Source organism: Carettochelys insculpta, chromosome 6 (genome assembly GCF_033958435.1).
Source record: "Carettochelys insculpta isolate YL-2023 chromosome 6, ASM3395843v1, whole genome shotgun sequence".
NCBI classification, from domain to species: domain Eukaryota; kingdom Metazoa; phylum Chordata; order Testudines; family Carettochelyidae; genus Carettochelys; species Carettochelys insculpta.
In genome coordinates this window covers 31,126,660-31,146,978 of record NC_134142.1, presented here as the reverse complement: position 1 = coordinate 31,146,978, position 20,319 = coordinate 31,126,660, and the positions used below count along the sequence as shown (strand labels likewise).

The window sequence follows — 20,319 nt, the reverse complement described above, 5'->3', positions numbered from 1 at the left end:
TTCTCATCTCCCTACCAAAGTCATAACTACTTAAACCCCTATTATTCAAACTGGGGATGTTAAATAACACAGTTTAAAGCAGAATTTAAAGTCTGATTACCCCTGTAGATTTCTGTACAAACTGAGGCTACATCTACAGTTCAGGGAAGATCAGTGCTGCCACAGTCAATCTTTCAGAGTTTGATTTAGCGTATCTGGTAAGGACATGCTAAATCAAATTCACAGGGCACCCACATTGGCACTGATACTCCTGCCCCTTGTTAGAAGTAAGGGAAGTCAATGGGAGCGAACACTCCCACTGACCTCCCTTAGTGGAGATGGCACAGAAGCCCACATCAAGGTATGTCAACTCCAGCTATGTAATTAACATACCTGAAATTGGATACCTTAATTTGACCTTCTGCTGTAGTGTAGACCTGGCCTAATTAATTGTTGTTTCTCATGAGGGTTTTAAAGAAAGAATCCTCTCTCATTTATCAGTACCTGTTTACGGCGGGAAGATCTAGGAGGGGAAGGATATGCTTGGTATTAAGTGTGGAGAGACTGAGTTGAGGAATAATCCTAGAAATACTTCATTTCCTCAGCAGACGGAGGCCAGGTATATAATTACTGAGATGGCTCACTTGACCTTGCCAGAGGAGATGTCCTTGTGAATTCTTGGGAGCAGCATTGTTAAGAAATGCGGTAGTGCTTTGGAAGGAGGTTGAGTTGGCAGATCTCAAGAATGAGCTGATGAGAAAGAGCCTTGCACAGCTTAGCTGCCATTTCATAGCAGGAAAAGCACTTGCTTACCTGTAAGCACATAGTTACATCCCATTTGTTGCCACCTCCTCAAGACTCTTGTAAAAAGCTTGTGGATTGTTTGGAACTCTCATTGCCTTAATGGAAATTGAGAACTCATTGCACAGGATGGGTTCTAAAGTCACTGTAATGAAATATAATGCTTGTGAAGATGAGAGAAATTAGTTTCAGAACTAAACAGCTAGAGCTTTTGTTCCTTATATTTGTTTCTTACCATGGCATTGGTACCTTGAAAGACAACAGTAAAAACAGAGACAGCTTCGGAACACAACTTGCAGATTTGATGCTGCCCTAGGATTGGTAACCCACCAAATGAACAGAGAGATACCCAGGAGACACAAACACCTAAAAGTAATATGTTGTGATGAAAATTCTGTTTCCCTCTTGGTGCACTGATGTACCTCTGTTTGCATTCAGATTCTGATTAGTATTGTGTTTGGTAAGAAAGATGGTGGTCCCTGTTATGATTGGATTTACGTTTTTACTTTTAGTCCAAAGGTCCACATGAAGGAGTGGACAATAAATAGGTCATGGCTTTGTTTTAAGTAGCACTAGTATGTTTTATCTATCACTTTCAAAGAAAAAGCTATAGGAAGCCTCTTCTCTGCTCAACAAAGTAAACAGTTATAAGAGAAATCAAACAGTGGAATTAACAAAACACTGAGCATCCTAACTCAAACTTTTTTTCTTTTTATTTCATCCCTACCTTTGTAAATCTGAAGTAACTCCATAGTACTGGAGAGCAAAATTTATCTTTCTGTCCTTGAATAATTTGTTGACATCAGGGACCTGTCTTCATTATAGTGGACTGTGCCTTTAAGAAACCTGAAGTATATAATGGTGTACAACGGGCAGTGAAACATGGTGGATCTGGTCATGCTGCAAGCAGAGTGATCTCTTGGAGGCTGTATTAAAGATCTTTTCATTAGAATTACGATTGGCAGGGAAATCAGAATTACTATCCTTCAGGAACTTTTGAGGTTTTTGATACAATTTTCCAATTTCGGATGAAAAATAAAAACTTTGACTTTTTTTGCAGGTCAGCCTCTGAAAATCTGGCATTCCAAAAAGAATATTTTCCATAAAAACATTCAAACATAACATTCCAGACCAGCTCAAACTTTTGGGTTGAGACTATGTCTTCCGTGATTGGTACCATAGTAGGGATGCAACAGCTGTAAGATACTCATTTGTTAAATGCCTAGCACACACCAGACTTTTATGAACAAATTAGTTTGATTGACTAATTTACATATACTGAATTTCATACACTAATCCAATCAACCCTCAGCCTTTGAAAATAACATACCTTTGTTGCAGAATGATACTTCCAGTTTGGGTTCGTATAAGAGCCCTTGGCCATGTCTACGCTAGCCCAAAACTTCGAAATGGCCACGCAAATGGCCATTTCAAAGTTTACTAATGAAGTGCTGAAATACATATTCAGCACCTCATTAGCATGCGGGCTGCCACGGCACTTCAAAATTGATGTGGCTCACCGCCATGCGGCTCATCCAGACAGGGCTCCTTTTCAAAAGGACCCCGGCTACTCCGAAGTCCCCTTATTCCCCTCTGCTCATAGGAATAAGGGGACTTCGAAGTAGCCGGGATCCTTTCGAAAAGGAGCCCCATCTGGATGAGCTGCGCAGCGGCGAGCCGCATCAATTTTGAAGTGCCGCGGCCGCCGGCATGCTAATGAGGCACTGAATATGTATTTCAGCACTTCATTAGTAAACTTCAAAATGGCCATTTGCATGGCCATTTCAAAGTTTTGGGCTAGTGTAGGCATGTCCCTTATGGGGAGCTGTATACTTCTCAGTATTACATGACTGAAGATCAAAATTTGAACTAAATATGACTGGTTCAATTTCTAAATTTCAGCTGCAAATATTAAGCTTAATTGGAACCCAGAAGATCGGGAACTTAACACTGATTTTCACTAGTGGAAAAAGACTGTTTTGTTTAAAAAAAATTAAAGAAAAATTCTGAAACCCATAAAATGAAACACATTAAAAAACAAACACACAGGCTGTATTGGTTCCTCAGAGGATGTAAATGGGCACAACTCAGTTGATTTCAGTAGAGTTACTTTGATTTACACCAACTGAGGACTTGGATCAACTTATAATTATCCAGTGGAATTCATTGCCACCAATTACATTGAAGCAAAACGGTTGGTAGACTTCAAAACAGGACTAGAGTAGGGACTGTCAGCAGCGGTTTTTTAAGTTTCAAAATTTGAAAAAAAAATCAGAGGAAGAAATTGCAGAACATTCTATGAAATCTTTTCTGTTTCTTAACCAGCCCTACAACTGAGATTTATGTGAACTAATTATGTGTAGTATGCTCACTTGGATAAACATTTATAAGGAATGCCAACACTTATGCATCAAAGCTTCTGCTTCAACCACTAACTGTCTTCCTCCATGATTGTCTTTTTTGAGGATTTTGACTTTTTTTAAAGCTTTTGCTGTAAGTCACTGTCAGAGAAGACACCACAGTATATGGACCATTGATTTCAGTCTGTCTGGCAGCTGCTAATTTAATTTACACAGCAATATGCTGCAGAATGCATTCTTCCTTCTTACCTCTTCTTCCAATCCCAGAACAAGTGATTCAGTGGGCTAGATATCAAGTCTGCAATACCTGAGCTGCAACAGTGCTCCCAGCAGTGCCATCACAGCCTTTGGCCCGGCAAAGATGGTTAAAATAGAATTCTGTGCATAATGCTGCCTGCAGTGACTCACAAGCATGAGTACCAGCATAAGGGGAGATTCCAAGGAACCAAGGCACAAACCCAACATTGGGTGTGTATTCTGTGCTTAGAGTTTGCTAAGCAATAATCAAGTGCAGACTCCTCAGGTGCTGTAAGAGGGAGCCATAGACAGTCCCGTTAGTACTCCAGTCTGTCTTGCCACTCAGGTATGCACACCTTTGTGATAAATCATCTTTTACACCAAGAATCACAGCAATATTCGGGTTACTCCCAGTCCCAAAGGACCAGTCACTTACATCAGGTCAAGGCACCATAGATCTCACACCAAAGATGATTGTAGCCAATTTTGTAAGAATCTATGGAGATAGTTGTGAAATAGAAGAAGAAACAGTTATTTACAATTTTGAAGTGCGTAAACTATACACACAAATGAATTTCAAAAGGAATAGAAGCCTCTATGTTGGTCAAGGTCTGCATGTTCTTTAGGGCTAACCCAAGCTATGCAGCAAGGCATTCTGTGCTAGAAACCGAAGCCTGGAGACCAAGCAGCATAGAAATACCTAGTTCCTTTTGTCTAGTGCGTTTATCCGCCTTGTGACTTGTGTTCTGAGTGCAGACTCAGATGTTGAGGGGAATACACTTACATGACCAGCTTCATAGAAGGAAGAGCAGAACAGAGACATATTGTAGCCTCTTAAGATCTGGTTTTGATGGACCTTTCCTGTTGGAAAGGACATAAAACAGTCTGTTGATAAGCAGCCCTCCAAGCTAATTTTACATCTCTCCTGTCTTGCTGGTTTACATAGTCACAGAGGCTCACAATATAAACACTCAAATATGACCTTTGAATACAAAATACAGATGTTACAACTGAGATTAATTCATGCAGCAACTCACAAGCATTCAATAAGTTCTGAACACAAAACACATTCTTATCATTCTAACATCTATTTTAACAACACTAACCTAAAGGTGAACCAGATTGATTCCAGCTATGCATCTGTCAGTGCTCACTTGAGACATGGGGACTTCAGCCATATGATTTACCAAACATGGGTTTTTTGGATGAGACTTCAAAAATGAGTTCCTGTCTCCTATATGTGGATATAGCAAATCTTATGACACCTTTTAAAAGTGGGGCTTTGACCAGCACTCCCTTCTCATCACCGCTGTGCTGTGTGTTGTTTACCTGGTCTTTCACCTAGGGATGGCTGCATTTTAATGGGAAAGTAATTCCTGCTAATGTATAATCTAAACCTTTTTTTTCCCCAGAGGAAACAAATATGGCATTAGAGCCATATATTGAAAATTAATACAGGTTGTACCTTTCTGGTCTAGAACCTTTGGGACCTGACCAGTCCTGAACCATGGAATTTGCTGGACATGGGGAGGTCAATCTGTGCCCCTCTGCTGCCTCCAGCAGCATTGATCAACTATGATTGGGGGCGGGCTGCCCGGGGGAAGAGGCAGGGTGGAGCCCCATGGCTGGAAGCCTGGAATGCAGCCCTGTGGGAGCACACCAAGCCCGGTGGCATCTGACGAAGCGGGTCTTTGCCCACCAAAGCTTATGCTCCAAAATATCTGTCAGTCTATAAGGTGCCACAGGACTTCTCGTTGTAGTGATAGAAATCCCGGTTACACTTTGTTGGTACAGCAGTTGTCATTGCAGCACAGGCTCATGTAAACATTGACAAGCTGGCATTTCAGCATTTCTGCTACCTTGTTTTGAAGCTGAAAGTAGCATCAGATTGTTTGTTGCTCTCTCTACAACTAATTTTTGCTTCCTCAAGGGACATTAATGTAGATTCTGGTCTCACTTACATCAGTTGTTCATTGACTACGGTGGGGATGTATCTGGTTTTTTTTATTCTTTGGGTGACTGTCCATCTGTTTCAGAACAGCACATTTGTATAGAACTTGCACACCTAATGATCAGGGCATTTATACTGGTCAAGCATCAAAAATTCATCTGCTGGCTTATTATATGTGAAACAAAACTGCATAAAGAGCACATGGCTGTGCCCCTCATTTATCAGCTTGGAAAGCAAACTTATAGAATTCTCTAAATAAAGGAATATGAATATAATCCCTACTCTGTGAAGGTCCTGTAAGTTGGCTCTGATCTCATTAATTGAGATTTACATGCATATTTGCATCACTTCACACTTATTGGCATTTTATGTCTTCTCTGTGAAGCAAGAGTGAGTATATTGTTATGCAGCTAATAAACTGTGATTTGCAAACTCTCTAGCACTGACACTTCACAGGCACTGCTAAAACATTCACTGGTATTGCACAGAAGTGGGACAATTTTTTACACTACTCCTTTAAAAAATGAAGTTGCAATTTGCATTTTATGTCAGATGGGGGGTCTTAATGGTAAGATAATGTGTCCCTTTAAAGGCAATACTGTCAGCATTCTGCCTCAGGTTCAAAAGAGCAAAACATCATGGCTCAATTTCACTGCTGGATATATGTACATTGCGCCTGGTTTGACACAATGGGAACTCTACATGTGCAGCCAAGGGGAAAACTTGGCATATTATACAGAGAAAGTTATTGGAAACAAGGGGACAAGGGAGACAAATAACCTAATCAAAATGCACAGCTGTAACTAAGCCTGTTTGTTGTTTTCTCCGTTCATGTATTGTGTGTATATATGTAACCGGATCTGGTGCAGCAGAGACAGAAAAGTTAAATAGGTTGTTTCCATTTCTTTCTGCAGATGGAAAAATGAACAAAGTCAAATGGATTTTGACCTGGCCATTGCTGTTCCTCCTCTTTTGTACCATTCCAAACTGCAACAATCCACGCTGGGAGAACTTCTTTATGCTGACATTCATTTTATCCACACTGTGGATTGCTTTGTTCTCCTATGTTATGGTGTGGATGGTAAGTGTATGCAACAAAAGCTTGTTTTAAGAAACAAAATGTATGGTCCAGAAAAAAAACATCTTCAACTCCATCCAGTTTATTCTAGATGAACAAAAACAAAAATGTAGGCACAGCAGTGTGTGTGAAGTCTAGTAGGTATTCTAATACCTGACCTTTGCACTAGTCTGTCTTCTAGACAGTACTATTGATCCATATATTTTTAGGTAGGGACTTAAAGATGTGGAGAGGGACCTAGTGTAATTTTTCAAAAGGTTCTGAGCACCTAGCTCCTAATATTGAATGGGAATTAGGGCCTATGTGCTTTTGAAAATCCCACTAGCCACCTACATGCATCTTTAGGCCTTAAGGACTGATCCTGGAACATATTCACAGAGTAACTCAGGGGAGTAATAAGTGTTGCAAGATCAGATACAGCGTAAAAGGCTTTGGGTGAATGAACTAAATTAGTCCCACTAATTATTATCCTAATTAGTAAGTCTGACATTGACATTACCTGTAAATCTTTTCAGTTGCTCTTAACATGAGCAAAAATGTGGGCTGTGGTGATGATATATCAGGTATGGACCATTCAGAAATATTCTTACTTGAAATGTTACTCCATGTGATTCATTCTAGTTTTTTCTTATTATGGATTTTTTAAATGTACATTTTCATCCAGAAGAGAGATGAATAGTAAAGTAGCTCAAATTAAATTCTTTGTACTGAAAAATATTTTTGTAAGTTTAAAAAGGTGTCTTTTTTTTTCTTTCAAAGAGAGGCAGAGCTAATGAGAAGTCATGTTAGTACAGCAAACTCTTTGATATCCAGTAGCCTCAGGACTGGGAGGTTGCCCGATATTCAAATATTCTGGATAATACAGTGGTATATCTAACTATGCATAACACTAAAGAAAAACAAGATTAACTATTAAGAAACAAACACACATGTATGCAGAGTACTTTATTTACCAACAACAGCAGTATTGTACACTGTAAACTTACACTATATTTGCTGTAGGTATTTGTATTTGCTTTCACTATATTGTACTTATGGAAAATGTAACTAAAATTTACTTACTGTTAAAATGCCAGTTATTTGAGAGTTCTGAATGATAGATTGCCAGATATGAAAGAGTTTACAGTATTGCTGAAGGGCTGGTAGGTCAATGGCAGGGTAGACTAAGCATTCACATGCCCATATTTTCCACAATTAAAAATCAGAAAAGTGGAAAAAATATAACTCTTTCATAACATGTACAGTGGAAGATAAAATGTGTAACAGTTTGGTGTGACCTTTTGGAAGCATCTTCATTTATGAGCAGCGTATCTTCATAACTTGCTTGAGGCTTGTGAGCTGTGTGTCACAGCTTTATTTGTCTGGGATACACACCGATAGCTCTGCCAATATATTATGCATTTGGGGATTATTTTATTTTAGCATCTGTATTTCAGTAAGACAATGCTTTCAGCTCTGGTTCGGCTCTCAGAACATCCATTGAAAGCAGTGGGAGTTTTGTGGAAAGATCAAAGGCACAAAGTGTTCAGAGATGCTGCAACAGTGTCTCTGATCTCTGACTTCCACAATGCAGCTGGGCTTCAATGTCCCCGCAGAATCTTACTCTGACAGTGGGCAAGCATCTTAGTGATTGGGTAACTTAGGTTAGCCCTCTGGCTAAGTTAGACTAATGATTCCATCTCTTCTGGGGTAAACACAACACCAGGGATAAAAGAGCCCAAGCAAACCCTCTTTGCCTAGATCTGCTTCTGGACCACTGCCTGCTTTGAGTCTGTGGGATTTTTTCCCTTTGGTTACAGGGATTCCCTAGGACCCTTTGTGCCTTGGTTGCATTGATCGACAAATAGGCTTTTCTCACGAGTTCTAGCACAATACTTCACAGTTACAGTACTGAGATATACAGGAATCCATGCCCTCTCTTTTACCACAGGCTCTAGCCTTAATCTGCTGAGCAAGGAAGTAGCTGTCTGCTCCAGTCTCAAATGTTCTGCTTCACTTTTATGCTTCCCACAGGCTACTTCTTATGATTGCTTAGCTGACTAGCTGTTTTCTGGCCCCTTTTCAAGGTGTGTTTTAACACATTCCCTCTTGAGACCTTTTCTCCCATCCTTGCTGGGATCCCTATCATAGGCTGCTGTCTCTCCGTAGGTTCTTCCAAAGCTTCATCTGGGCTCTTTGTCCAGGGAGACTCAAGCTCTATTCCTTCAGGCAGAGGTCTGTTAAGAGCCTCTGGCTGTGTCTACACTACAAAATAACTTTGAAGTTGCTTACTTCAAAGAAAAACATCCACACACATAATACACCTTCCTTTACTTCGAAGTAGGCTTACCCCTACTTCGAATTTGAGTCTACACACAATTAGCCTCTACCTCGAAGTAAGGGGCCAGGAAATGATGCAGGCATGGGGTTGCATGGCTGACCAGCCCTTCTGGGCTCACAGCCAGCTGACCCCTTAAACAGCCCCTCCCAACACCCACACCCTGCGCATGCTCAGGACTGCCAGGCTGCAGACAGCAGCAGAGCACATACTGGGGAGAACAGCTGAGCAACATGCTTGCTCACACCCTCCCTGAGGACAAGGTCCTCTCCACCCTGGCCAGCCTGCTGGCCATGCTCGTTGCCCTGATCTTCCAGCTGGGAGGGCACCTCACCCTCCTGGGACCCAGCCTACAGGCCCTTGTCATGGCACTACTGCCTGTCCCTGGGCACCCCCATTGCTGCACCAGTGGGCCTTCACCACCACCAGCAAGTGGTGGGACTGGCTGGTGCTGGAGGACTGGGATGACAAGCGGTAGCTGAGAAACTTCAGAATGACCTGCCAGACATTTGAAGACCGCTACCACTGGCTCGCCCCAGTCCTCCAGCACCAAGACACACGGATGTGGCTGGTGCTTCCGGTGCGGAAGAGGGTGGCTATCACCCTGTGCAGGCTGGCCACCCATGACAGCCTCCAGTCCGTCGGCCACCAATTCGGCATTGGCAAGGCCACCATCACAGTGGTGATGATTGAGGTAAGTCTGGCCCACACCAAGGACCTACACTAAGGAGAGGGCTACTGGGTGGGGGCAGGGGGAAAGGGGTCCCTGGTGGGCAGGGGGAAGGGGGGCCTCCCAGTCTGGCGTTCGTGGATGTGTTTTTTTCCCTGCCTCCCCACCCCCGCCACAGGTCATCTGAGCCGTCAGCAGGGTGCTCTTGCTATAAGTCCTGAACCTGGGGGACCAGGACACTGCCATCGCCAGGTTCGTGGACCGGGGCTTCCCCAATTTTTTCGGAGCTCTGACCCAGATGCATGTAGCAATCTGGGCTCCAGACCACAGTGCGGGCACCTACATTAACAGGAAGGGGTACCACTTGGTGGTACTCCAGGCCCTGGTGGACATGGGGGCCATTTCCTGGACATGTGCGCATGGTGGCTTGGCAGAGCCCATGATGCCCAGGTGTTCTGAAATTTGTGGCTGGGATGCTGGATGCAGGAGGGCTCGTATGCCTCTCTGCAGGAGCTCCCGCTCAGGGACATCATGATGTCCCCCTGCATTGTGGCCAACACCATGTACCCGCTGCACCCATGGCTCATACGCCCTATACTGGACGCACTAAGCCAGCCCAGGACACCTTTAACCGTTGCTTCAATCATGTCAGGGGCACAGCAGAGCAGGCGTTTGGGAGGCTGAAGCAGAGGTTTCGCAGCCTCTTCACCAGGCTGGATGTCAGCCTTCCAAATGTCCCCTTGGTCATCGCCACCTGCGGTGCCCTCCACAACCTTGTGGAGGGTCAGTGGGAGCTCTTCGTCCAGGGCTGGGCTGTGGACCCAGGGGCTGGTTATGAGCAGGTGCTCACTTACCCATGCCACAAGGCACAGAGGGATGGGATCAGGGTCAGGGAGGCCTTGTGCCAGGCCTTCATGCAGGGCCTGCCCTGACCCTCCCAGGCACACTCTGCACTACAGGCCCCACTACACTCCCATCCCTCACACTCCCCCCCACTCTCCCACCAAGCACCAGGGACACGGGGTTAGTGTGGGAACATTAGTATTGGGGTAATAAACTTTTTTTGCAAAACCAAAGTGAATAATGTGTGAAACTATTTAAAATGCACAAGGGGAACAGTCTGCAGGAGGGAGGTGGGGAGCTGGTGGGGCTGAACTTGGAGGGGGGCTAGATGGGAGAAGGCTCAGTCATCCAGGAGCATGGGGGGCTGGGAGATGAATTGGCCACACTGCCCCTACTGCCCCGAGTCTGGGGCCCCCTGCGGGGCTGCGACGAGGCCAGGATCACAGGGAGATAGGGCTGGGGTGAGGGTGCTGTGGACACAGCCTGTGCAGGGTGTGCCGGGGCAGGGGGTGTCACTAGGGCAGGGCCAGGTGCGCCCGCCTCAGCCAGCAGCCACTGTGCCACCACCAGGCAGGCACACAATGACAGGTCCACCAGGAGGTTGGCAGCTGCTGGAGGAATGGCTGTGGGCCGGGCTGGCAAGCGGGTGGGTGGCTGGGCGAGGTGGGTGACCAAGGCTGGGCCACGGCATCCAGGCTGCTGGCCAGCCATTCCTACATGTCCCGCTCCATCAACAACCAGTCCTGGAGCACCCCGGTCATCTCCCTCATGACCGCTGGGTTGACAGCCACCTCCTCGTCCCTCCAGCGCCGTCTGTGGGAGGCCCTGCCGCGGGTGCAGAGGGATGCAGGCTGGGGCGATGGGGCAGCCTCATGGCCTCCTGCAGCTGCAGCCCTCTCCGGTGGGCTGTGTCACCTTCCTGACGACGGACTTGTGGAGACAGAAGCGGACAGGGGGATGGCCTGTTAATGCTGAGTCCCAACCTCGGGGGGGGCCAGGCTCCCCACTCCACTGGCGTCCACCCCGCTCCCCTGCAACCCAGTGGCCTGTGAGCCCTGTGGTATCCTGGGTGCCCAGAGGTTCCCACCTGGCAAGGGTTGGGCCATGTTTCCTTCCCCGTCCTCATGTGTGTGGGCTGCAGGGCTGTTCTGGGGGAGCCCCATCCCTGGCAACACCGTGCTCATCCCTTATGTACTGGCTGCAACGTCCTGGGGCTTGGGCGAGGCTTGGCTGGAGAGCTCATGGGAATAAGGGGACTTCGAAGTAGGCGGGGTCCTGTCGAAAAGGAGCCCCATCTGGACGAGACGTGTGGCGGCGAGGCACGTCAATTTCGAAGTGCGGCTGCCGCCCGCATGCTAATGAAGCGCTGAATATGTATTTCAGCACTTCATTAGTAAACTTCAAAATGGCCATTTGCATGGCCATTTCGAAGTTTGGGGCTCGTGTAGACATAGCCATAATGGCCACATTCAGACATTAAAGTGATGAGTGAGTTACAACTGTATTGGAAATACAAGATAAAAATAAGAGAGACGTCCCAGTTATTTTAAATGTCTGTTTTCCCTTACTATGCAGGTTACTGTTGTTGGATACACTTTGGGAATCCCTGATGTTATCATGGGCATTACTTTCCTAGCTGCAGGAACGAGTGTACCAGACTGCATGGCCAGCTTAATAGTAGCAAGACAAGGTATCCTTTCAAATCAAGTGTACCAACAATTTCATGTAAATATTGTGTGCTTTGGTTTCTTTAAAAAGCAGGTTTTTTCAAACTGCTGTTTGAATTGCAGTAGCACCTCAGAGTCATTGACAGGGACCCCATTCTGCTTTATGCTGTATAAATAGAGAGCAAAAAATGGTCCCACATTGTTACCACACTTCCAAGAGGTTGGAGCACTGGGAGAAAATGCATAATGTTCTGGCAGGTCATTTGGGAAAAAACCTCATGTGTGCAGCATAGATCAATCAGATCCGAAAGATATAATGTACATAAGACCTGCACTAGGAAAACATCAGCCATAAAAATAGCATCCTACACACAAAGGGTTTTCTGTTTCTATTATGTCCTAAGTTCTAACTTTGATTTCAAGAGGAGTTTCTTAAGCTGATGGGAGAAGACATTGGAGGAGAAAAGGCACTATAAAAATTAAAATATGTCCAACTTGAGACACCCAGCATCTTCCTTTAGGTTCTATGAATATTAGCAACCGAGTGGGGCAAACTAATCTTAATATGTCAAATTTATCTTCCTAAGTAAAAGGCAAAGATTTTTCAGCTTATATTTACATGGCTGAGCCTTTGATTTTTTAAGCTTTATGTACATAAGAAATATTTGTAGCCAGATCCTTTACCATGGTTCTTTAAAACAATTAAGCATGTAAGTGTTCATTTGTATCACACTGAGAGAGGAACAGGTAACAGTAATAGCATTCTGCAGTATTCCACCTCCAACAGCCCATACTGCCAAAAGATGGCTCTTTGTTCTCCAAAGTGCACACAGGAGTCAATGACCCAACAAGAATTCTGAAGTCATAAACTAGCCACCAGGAGCCAGTACAGTCCCACATCTGTAATGCAAGAAGCATAAACGTATTTCGGATATTTCATTTATGACTGTACGAGCAATACATTTCATGCAATCTATTCTTTGAATATGTTTTTAATATGCCTAACAAAAAAGAATTGTGTATTAAAAATAGTCCATTCTCCACTTCATCTTAAGCATTACATGTAGGAAAATATCTCAAAAATAGATCAGCCGTGTTCAGACCTGGTGTGGGACATAGTCCATTAAAATTGTTTTCTTTCATGTGTGATATTAGAATGAGTAGGTATATAGAAGAAATATAGGGGAGAAGTGTTAAAATGATAAGGGTAATGCCTTCATAACCCTGAATTTGTACAGAAAATAAATGCGACTGTTCTTTACCTATGTTTATTAGAGTGTCTGTCATAACTCAGACTGATATACAAGAAATCAACGGAGAATAAAGATACCTGTTTAGTGTGGTTATCTTACAATCCAGATAATACTCTATTTGGGGTTTGCTATGGATTTGTGGGGGCCAAATCTTTGCACTAGAACAATGGTGTCCAACAGTAATTCAAGGATCACCACACCTGTGGCTGCCATCCTTCCATATTTGCCATTCTCCAAATAAATGCCCTCCCTCTCCCCCTGAGCCAGGCTCCACCAACCCCACAAGTGAATACCCTCCCCCTCGCGCTCCCACAGAGCCAGGCACCACCCCGCGCCCTCCACATGGCAACTCACCAGAATTGTTGCTGCAGGAGCTGCACCAGGGTGGCAGAAGGTAGCAGCCGCGGCAGGGCCCAAGCCACACAGCAGCAGGAGCTGTGGTGGAGACTGAGTGCATGGAGCAGGAGGAGGGCCCCCATGTATGTGGCTCTGAGGGGACACATTGAAAGGCTCCAAGAGCCACATGCACCTCCAGAGCCCAAAATCACCACACAGCAGTGTCCTGTTCACCACGCGTGGTGAGTGGTGAAGATACTGGACACTGCGGCCTTAGAATATCGTCACACATCAGGCAGAAACTTGGCCAAGATGACCTACCATGAGAGTACAAGCTAAGAACAGCCTGGTGAATGACATAAGTAGAATCTCTGATCACTCACGTAACTTGTGGGGGTCATGCATGGAACTTCAGCAGGAATTCGCAAAGGGCAGATACAGATATACCCTGACAGTGAAGAGAAGCAGCAAGAGATGCACCATAAACCCGTATCCCAAGGATGGATTGTCTGTGCAACTGACCATGTCTCACCTTCTCAAGCCATGCCCTGGGAGTAGAAGTTGTGCCTGTGATCCAGCTGGAGGTCTCTTGTGGGTCTGAAAGTTGCTCCACAAAGCTGGTCACTTTCCAGTAACACTAGATCTCTTCCTCCTTCCCTGACAGGTGATCTGTGGATTTGGCAGTAGCACAGATAATTAAGCAAGTCCTTGAGAGAGAAACAAATTGTGATAAGCATCCCTGCAACCAACTAATACTGAGCTCAGGAAGCAGTAATAAAAGCAAGGATCTGGTGATGCCATCACCTGCTCACACTTAGTTCTCATAGTTCATTATTGTTTGGGATTCTTTTTAAGCAATGAAATTCCTAGAGTTAATTCGGTGCTTACATATATATGAGGACCAAAACCTGCTCTGTGATGAATGTCCTTAGCTCCCATGCTGCTCAGTGCCTTTCACAATCACCTTTGAATTGAGCTAGAGCCCACATCCCCCAGAGCACATCCCAACAGACAAAGACCATTGTCCTCCCTCCACCCTCCTGCCACCCTCCAGCTTCCTGGTGAAGCTCCTGGCCAGTTTTGCCTTAAGACTACAGAGTAAACAGGACAAAGCTTATCACCCCGTAGTGTTTATTAGTTGATGTCAAAGTCAAACCCCAAACAATTTCTGCTCCCCCTTCAAGGATGATACTTGTACAAAGTATAGGGGTTGTGAGCATTTTTATAAAAAGATTATGTAGATGTTACACAAAGTACCTGCTGATTGTGTGTACCTGGCAAATTGCCCATGTGGGAGTTGTAGGAGCCCTTAGCTCATTCTGAAATGTCATCTTATGTTGCAAGTGTGCTCAGTGGTCATTCTTTTTCTCCCTCCTCTTTAGCCTTGTTACAAAATGTTTGTCTTGGGTGTTGTTTCAACCTGAGAATTCTTGTTTATGTTTTTGTTCCCCAGGTCTTGGTGATATGGCAGTATCCAATACGATAGGGAGCAATGTGTTTGACATTTTAGTCGGCCTTGGAGTACCATGGGGCATGCAAACTATGTTGATTGATTATGGATCAACGGTATGTGTGTGTGTGTGTGTATATATATATATATATATTTGTTTATTTTTATTTTTTGTGTTTTGTTTTCAAAGAAAACAAAAATGCTCAGCATTTCTACTGGTAGTTAAATAAGACAAGAAGTTTATTTCCTGGCCAAAGAACAGGGAGGCATGCAAACAATTTTCCTGTCACAAGATACAATTAATTCCTATTGCCCTTCCTGTTGCTTTCAATGTGAGTTAATAGTATTGGGTGGCACAAGAATAGGACCAGTTGGGTCTGTTTCTGGCTCTGATGTTGTCTGAGTATGCAGAGCTGAGCAAATCTCGTTGCACCTCTGTGCTTCAGTTTACCTGCTTGTAAAATGAAGATAAAACTTACCATCCTGGAGCACTATCAACCAAAGGCAATATACAAATTCTGAGTGTTTTATTTAAGCAAGACTTCTTATGTACACATTTATTCTGACTTTTTTAAACAGCCTGTTTTCTCATTACTGTAAATTTTATCATGAATTAAACATTTAGGATTTATGTCTTTTAAAATTCGTAATTTGGGGCTTGTCAACATAGTGAAGCAATGAGCACTAAGGGATGGGATTTCTAAAGTGAGCTAACATGGTGCACATTAGTTTAGCATGCCCGATCAGGATCAACACAAGCCAATTAATGCACCACACATTCATATACTTTTGAAATCACGCCCTCAAAGAGTGCAGTTCCCCAACATGAAGACAGGCCCTTCCTTTTGAATTTTAGACATTACTTTAAAATAGAACAGAGAGGCTACGTCTACATGTGAAGCCTACATCGAAGTAGCTTATTTCGATGTAGCAACATCAAAATAGGCTATTTCGATGAATAACGTCTACACGTCCTCCAGGGCTGGCAACGTCAATGTTCAACTTCGACGTTGCGCAGAACCACATCGAAATAGGCGCTGCGAGGGAACGTCTACACGCCAAAGTAACACACATCAAAATAAGGGTGCCAGGCACAGCTGCAGACAGGGTCACAGGGCGGACTCAACAGCAAGCCGCTCCCTTAAAGGGCCCCTCCCAGACACAGTTGCGCTAAACAACACAAGATCCACGGAGCCGACAACCGGTTGCAGACCCTGTGCCTGCAGCATGGATCCCCAGCTGCAGCAGCAGCAGCCAGAAGCCCTGGGCTAAGGGCTGCTGCCCACGGTGACCATAGAGCCCTGCAGGGGCTGGAGAGAGAGTGTGTCTCAACCCCTCAGCTGATGGCCGCCATGGCGGACCCCGCTATTTCGAAGTTGCAGGACGCGCAATGACTACACGGTCCCTACTTCGACGTTGAACGTCGAAGTAGGGCGCTATCCCCATCTCCTGATGAGGATAGCGACTTCGACGTCTCACCGCCTAACATCGAAGTTAACTTCGAAATAGCGCCCGACGCATGTAGCCGTGACGGGCGCTATTTTGAAGTTAGTGCCGCTACTTCGAAGTAGCGTGCACGTGTAGACACGGCTAGAATGTTGTAAAATCAGAGGCATTTAACTTTCTCTTGCACTTTTATTATGTTCTGAGTGTTTTAATGTTCTCTTTTATATCTAATTTTCACAGGTTAAGATAAGTAGTAAGGGATTGGTCTATTCAATTGTGCTTCTACTGGGGTCTGTAGCTCTTACTGTAAGTATTTCTGTGGTTTAATATATGAAGCCTATGAGTATTCACTTCATGTCGTAGTCTGATATATGTATTTAGTCTGCATGTAGCAGTAGGAGAAATGGGAAGTATTTACCATTCTGAATAGTATTTGCTCATATAGAGCTTGATCTCGGAACCAATAACTTCACTGGCATTAAATCAGGTTCTCAGCTCCAAATAAGACACTGAGGACCTTCAATTCCCATTTATTTCAATGAGAACTGAGGACCTCAGCTTCCAGCAGGAGTAAACTAAGTACCTCTCAGGACTAGGCCTTTGTAAGCTCCATCTTCAAAAGATGGGTTTACTTTCAAAGGACCTGTGTCTACACCTCCTTTCTTCTTTCGAAATAAGAATATGCAAAAGAGGTGCCAGATATGTAAATCTGCACCTTATTTGCATTTTGATTCCCCTCATTTGCATGCCTCTTTCGAAAGAGGAATGTAAGTGTAGACACAACCTAACTCTACCTTATCTCCATCTAAAAAAATCCTTTTTGATCTGTAAAATGACCATTTTAACATGTTTAAGGACCTCAGATTCAAATACTCCTTTTTTAAGTTTGTAGGATTTGTGTCCTTTTAGACTCCATTAATTTGTGCTTTGTATACCTGCAGGTGGGTGGAATCCATCTAAATAAATGGAACCTTGACAGGAAACTAGGCTTCTACGTGTTGTTTCTTTATGCCATTTTCCTGTGTTTCTCTGTACTGATAGAGTTTAATGTCTTCACCTTTGTCAACTTTCCAATGTGCCGAGAAGATCTTTAAAACAAACCACAGCCACGAGAGAGGCTTGACATAATCTTGATTCTTTGTGCTATAAATTATAGGCGATACTTCTACGTCACCATCAATAATCTGATTTTCTTTCCTGCTTTGTTGTGAAACAAGCACTTCTACTTACCTGGAAGAAAAACAAACTTTTCTTTTAACATGTGAGCTCAAGACAACCAAAGCATTTTCCGCATTGGGTATTGCTCCTCAGTCATCCAACTTGTGGATATCCTGCAGAGCACTCAGACCATTATTTTCATGGTGTTCTGCTGTCATTTTTAGTCTCTTTATGCAGACAGTTAGGCACCAGGGCCAGCCTGAACAAGAAGATTCAAAATAATGTTCTTCTCTATCTCTTTTTTCACGTTTACTGTTTAATGGAAGAAAAAGGGGCTGACGTAGAACTTTTCTTGGCTGCATCAGAGCTACAGGACCAGGAAGTCCAATGCACATAACATGGCATGTACTGTTGTGGACGTTTGTTTTTCCCCTTCAAGTGCTCTGTTTATAGAGGAACTGCGTTGACATTCATAAGCCTTTGTTGGTTATTCTACATATTTAATCACTGTTTTTTAAAAAAATGCAAAGAGCACATGAACAATTTTACAGAGAAAGAAGAGGAAATAATATTGCATCAATTTTGATGGTGAATATTAAGAGTAATAGTCTGAAATCTTCAAAAGAGACTATACACGCATTCATACTTGAAAAATGTGTTTTACCATTAGCAAGGAATCCTGTACAAATATAAACAAACATTTGTGAACCTTAAATCCTGTAAGTAACATTTTGCATTGGTACTAGTAAGTTTACTTTGTAATTTTACAAGGCACTGAAAGATTAACCTTCAATGGGGTGCTCGGTTTCTAGTGGCAATTGTTATCATCTAAAAAATAGAACATGAACACATTCCAGGCCTTCTTGCAATAAGATGCCCCATGGATTGCAGGGAGGGGGGAATTATTTCATTGTTAGTCTATTAATCTAGAAGCTGCTGCACCTTCTCTGTTTGTTTTTATACCCCCAATGAACTCAATAGAGTTGGGTGTCCCACACTAAGTAGTATAGGTAATAAACAACTCTGACAAGAACAAGTCTATCATGGGAATTATCTCCTTGATTGGACTGTAGACTGAAAGTTATAAAGCATGTCTTTCTTTAGAGACAAATTATTTTAACCACACAGAGCCATATTTTTTATTTTCTTTGACCTATATAGATCTAAGTTGAAACAGTTACTTTGGACTGTCCTGGGCATACCTGAGAAAAGAATCTGGCCCAGAGTTGTGAGCAACATAATACAAACTGTGTAATATCACAGTCTAAAGTGGAATTACAAAAAAGATTCATCAAAAGTTTGAACGTATTTTGAAACTGCTACTTTAAAGTATATTTTAAAGTTGTATATGAACAAAAAGCATATAAGATTTCTAAAGAAGCACAATTAACTTTATACATAGATTTATTTTTTATTTTTTTAATATTTATATATCAAAATATCTATCAGACTACTAAAGATTTCATGCATTTTAAATGCATTAATATTTTGCACTTAATATTATATATCAAGATGCCCATTTGTCAACAAAATTACTTTAAACTACTCCTTAAATTCTTGGGAAATAAAATGATTAGGGAGGTTCCCTTATACATATTAAATTTATCTGACTTTTGATGCAAAATTGCACGTACTACCTTAATTATCCCAGGGGGTGTGTTTATAATTAAGACTGTTTTTTAGGTATGTGTATGGGGGAAATGTATTTTGCTGCTGAATTTTAATAGAAATGGGATCCTTTCAACATAGCCCTAAAGAAAAGGGCAGTGTATCTATTATTTATCTTTCTGTTCTTTGTCAGTATTAATGACCAAGCTATGTTTTTAGGGGTTTTCCCCCTCATTCAAATGGTTGAATTCATCAATCCTCAAGATGACATCAAATGGCTTTGTCAAACAGGTAAACGTGACCAGTATATGTAAATCAATGGGAGGCGTATCTAAATTCACTATGATTTAACATGGGAAGAGACTGAATCCATGCACACCTGTGCTATCCTCATACAATAAACTCTTTCATATCTGGCAAGCTTGAGACCAGGAGGTTGCCAGATATTCAAATTTGCAACTCAAAAGAGAGGCAGCTGAGGATCCCCGGCAGGAGGGCAGGGAACCCTGACAGCCCCGCATCTGGGAGCTGGCACAGAGCGCCGCCAACAGCTTCAGCCCCCGGGAGCCGGTCAGGTCGTCTGGCTCTGGGAACTCTGGAAGCCCCAGAGCTGAGGGGGTTACCCCAGGGCACAGACTTCTGTCAGCAGCCTGTGGCTGGGAGCCAGTCAGGTCCAGGGACTCTGATGGAGGGCCCCGGGCATGGGGTTGGGAGCCGGCTGGCATGGGGGAATACCAGCAGCCAGCCAGCATGGTGCTGGGAGCTGGTGGGCCTGGAGCGCAGGGAAACATGGCAGGCTGAGGCCAGGGGAACACCAGGATGTGGGGTTCTTCCAGCAACCAGGGCGCAGAGGAATGTGTCAGGCCTAAGGCATGGAGAACGCCATCAGTGAGGACTGAGAGCTGACTGGTGCAGGGGAATGCTGGGGTGCGGGGCTCTGCCTTTAGAGCTGGAAGCCTACCGGGGGCGGGGACAGCCAGCAGCCTCAGAGTGCAGGGAACTCTGCTGGGTAGGGAGCTCCACTGGCAGCCCCAGGGCCAGGGAGCAGAGCTCCACTGGGGCCAGGGAAACCCCGACAGCCCAGGGGCTGAGAGCTGGCAGCTTCAGCCCTGGGTCTGGGGGCAGCCCCAGCTGGGACAACCCAGGGCAGAGCTGGCAGGAGATG

The 20,319-nt window shown here is 44.0% G+C and overlaps 1 protein-coding gene across 1 annotated transcript in view; it reads left to right on the top strand.

Moving 5' to 3' along the window:
- SLC24A4 (solute carrier family 24 member 4) overlaps window positions 1-17,482 on the top strand; it is a 140,623-nt gene extending 123,141 nt beyond the window's left edge. Inside the window, exons 13-17 of the mRNA XM_074998756.1 lie at window positions 6,243-6,409; window positions 11,812-11,926; window positions 14,946-15,058; window positions 16,629-16,694; window positions 17,330-17,482. Coding sequence (XP_074854857.1) covers window positions 6,243-6,409; window positions 11,812-11,926; window positions 14,946-15,058; window positions 16,629-16,694; window positions 17,330-17,482 — 614 coding nt within the window. The remainder of the gene's footprint in view (window positions 1-6,242; window positions 6,410-11,811; window positions 11,927-14,945; window positions 15,059-16,628; window positions 16,695-17,329) is intronic.
- The last annotated feature ends 2,837 nt before the right edge of the window (window positions 17,483-20,319 follow it).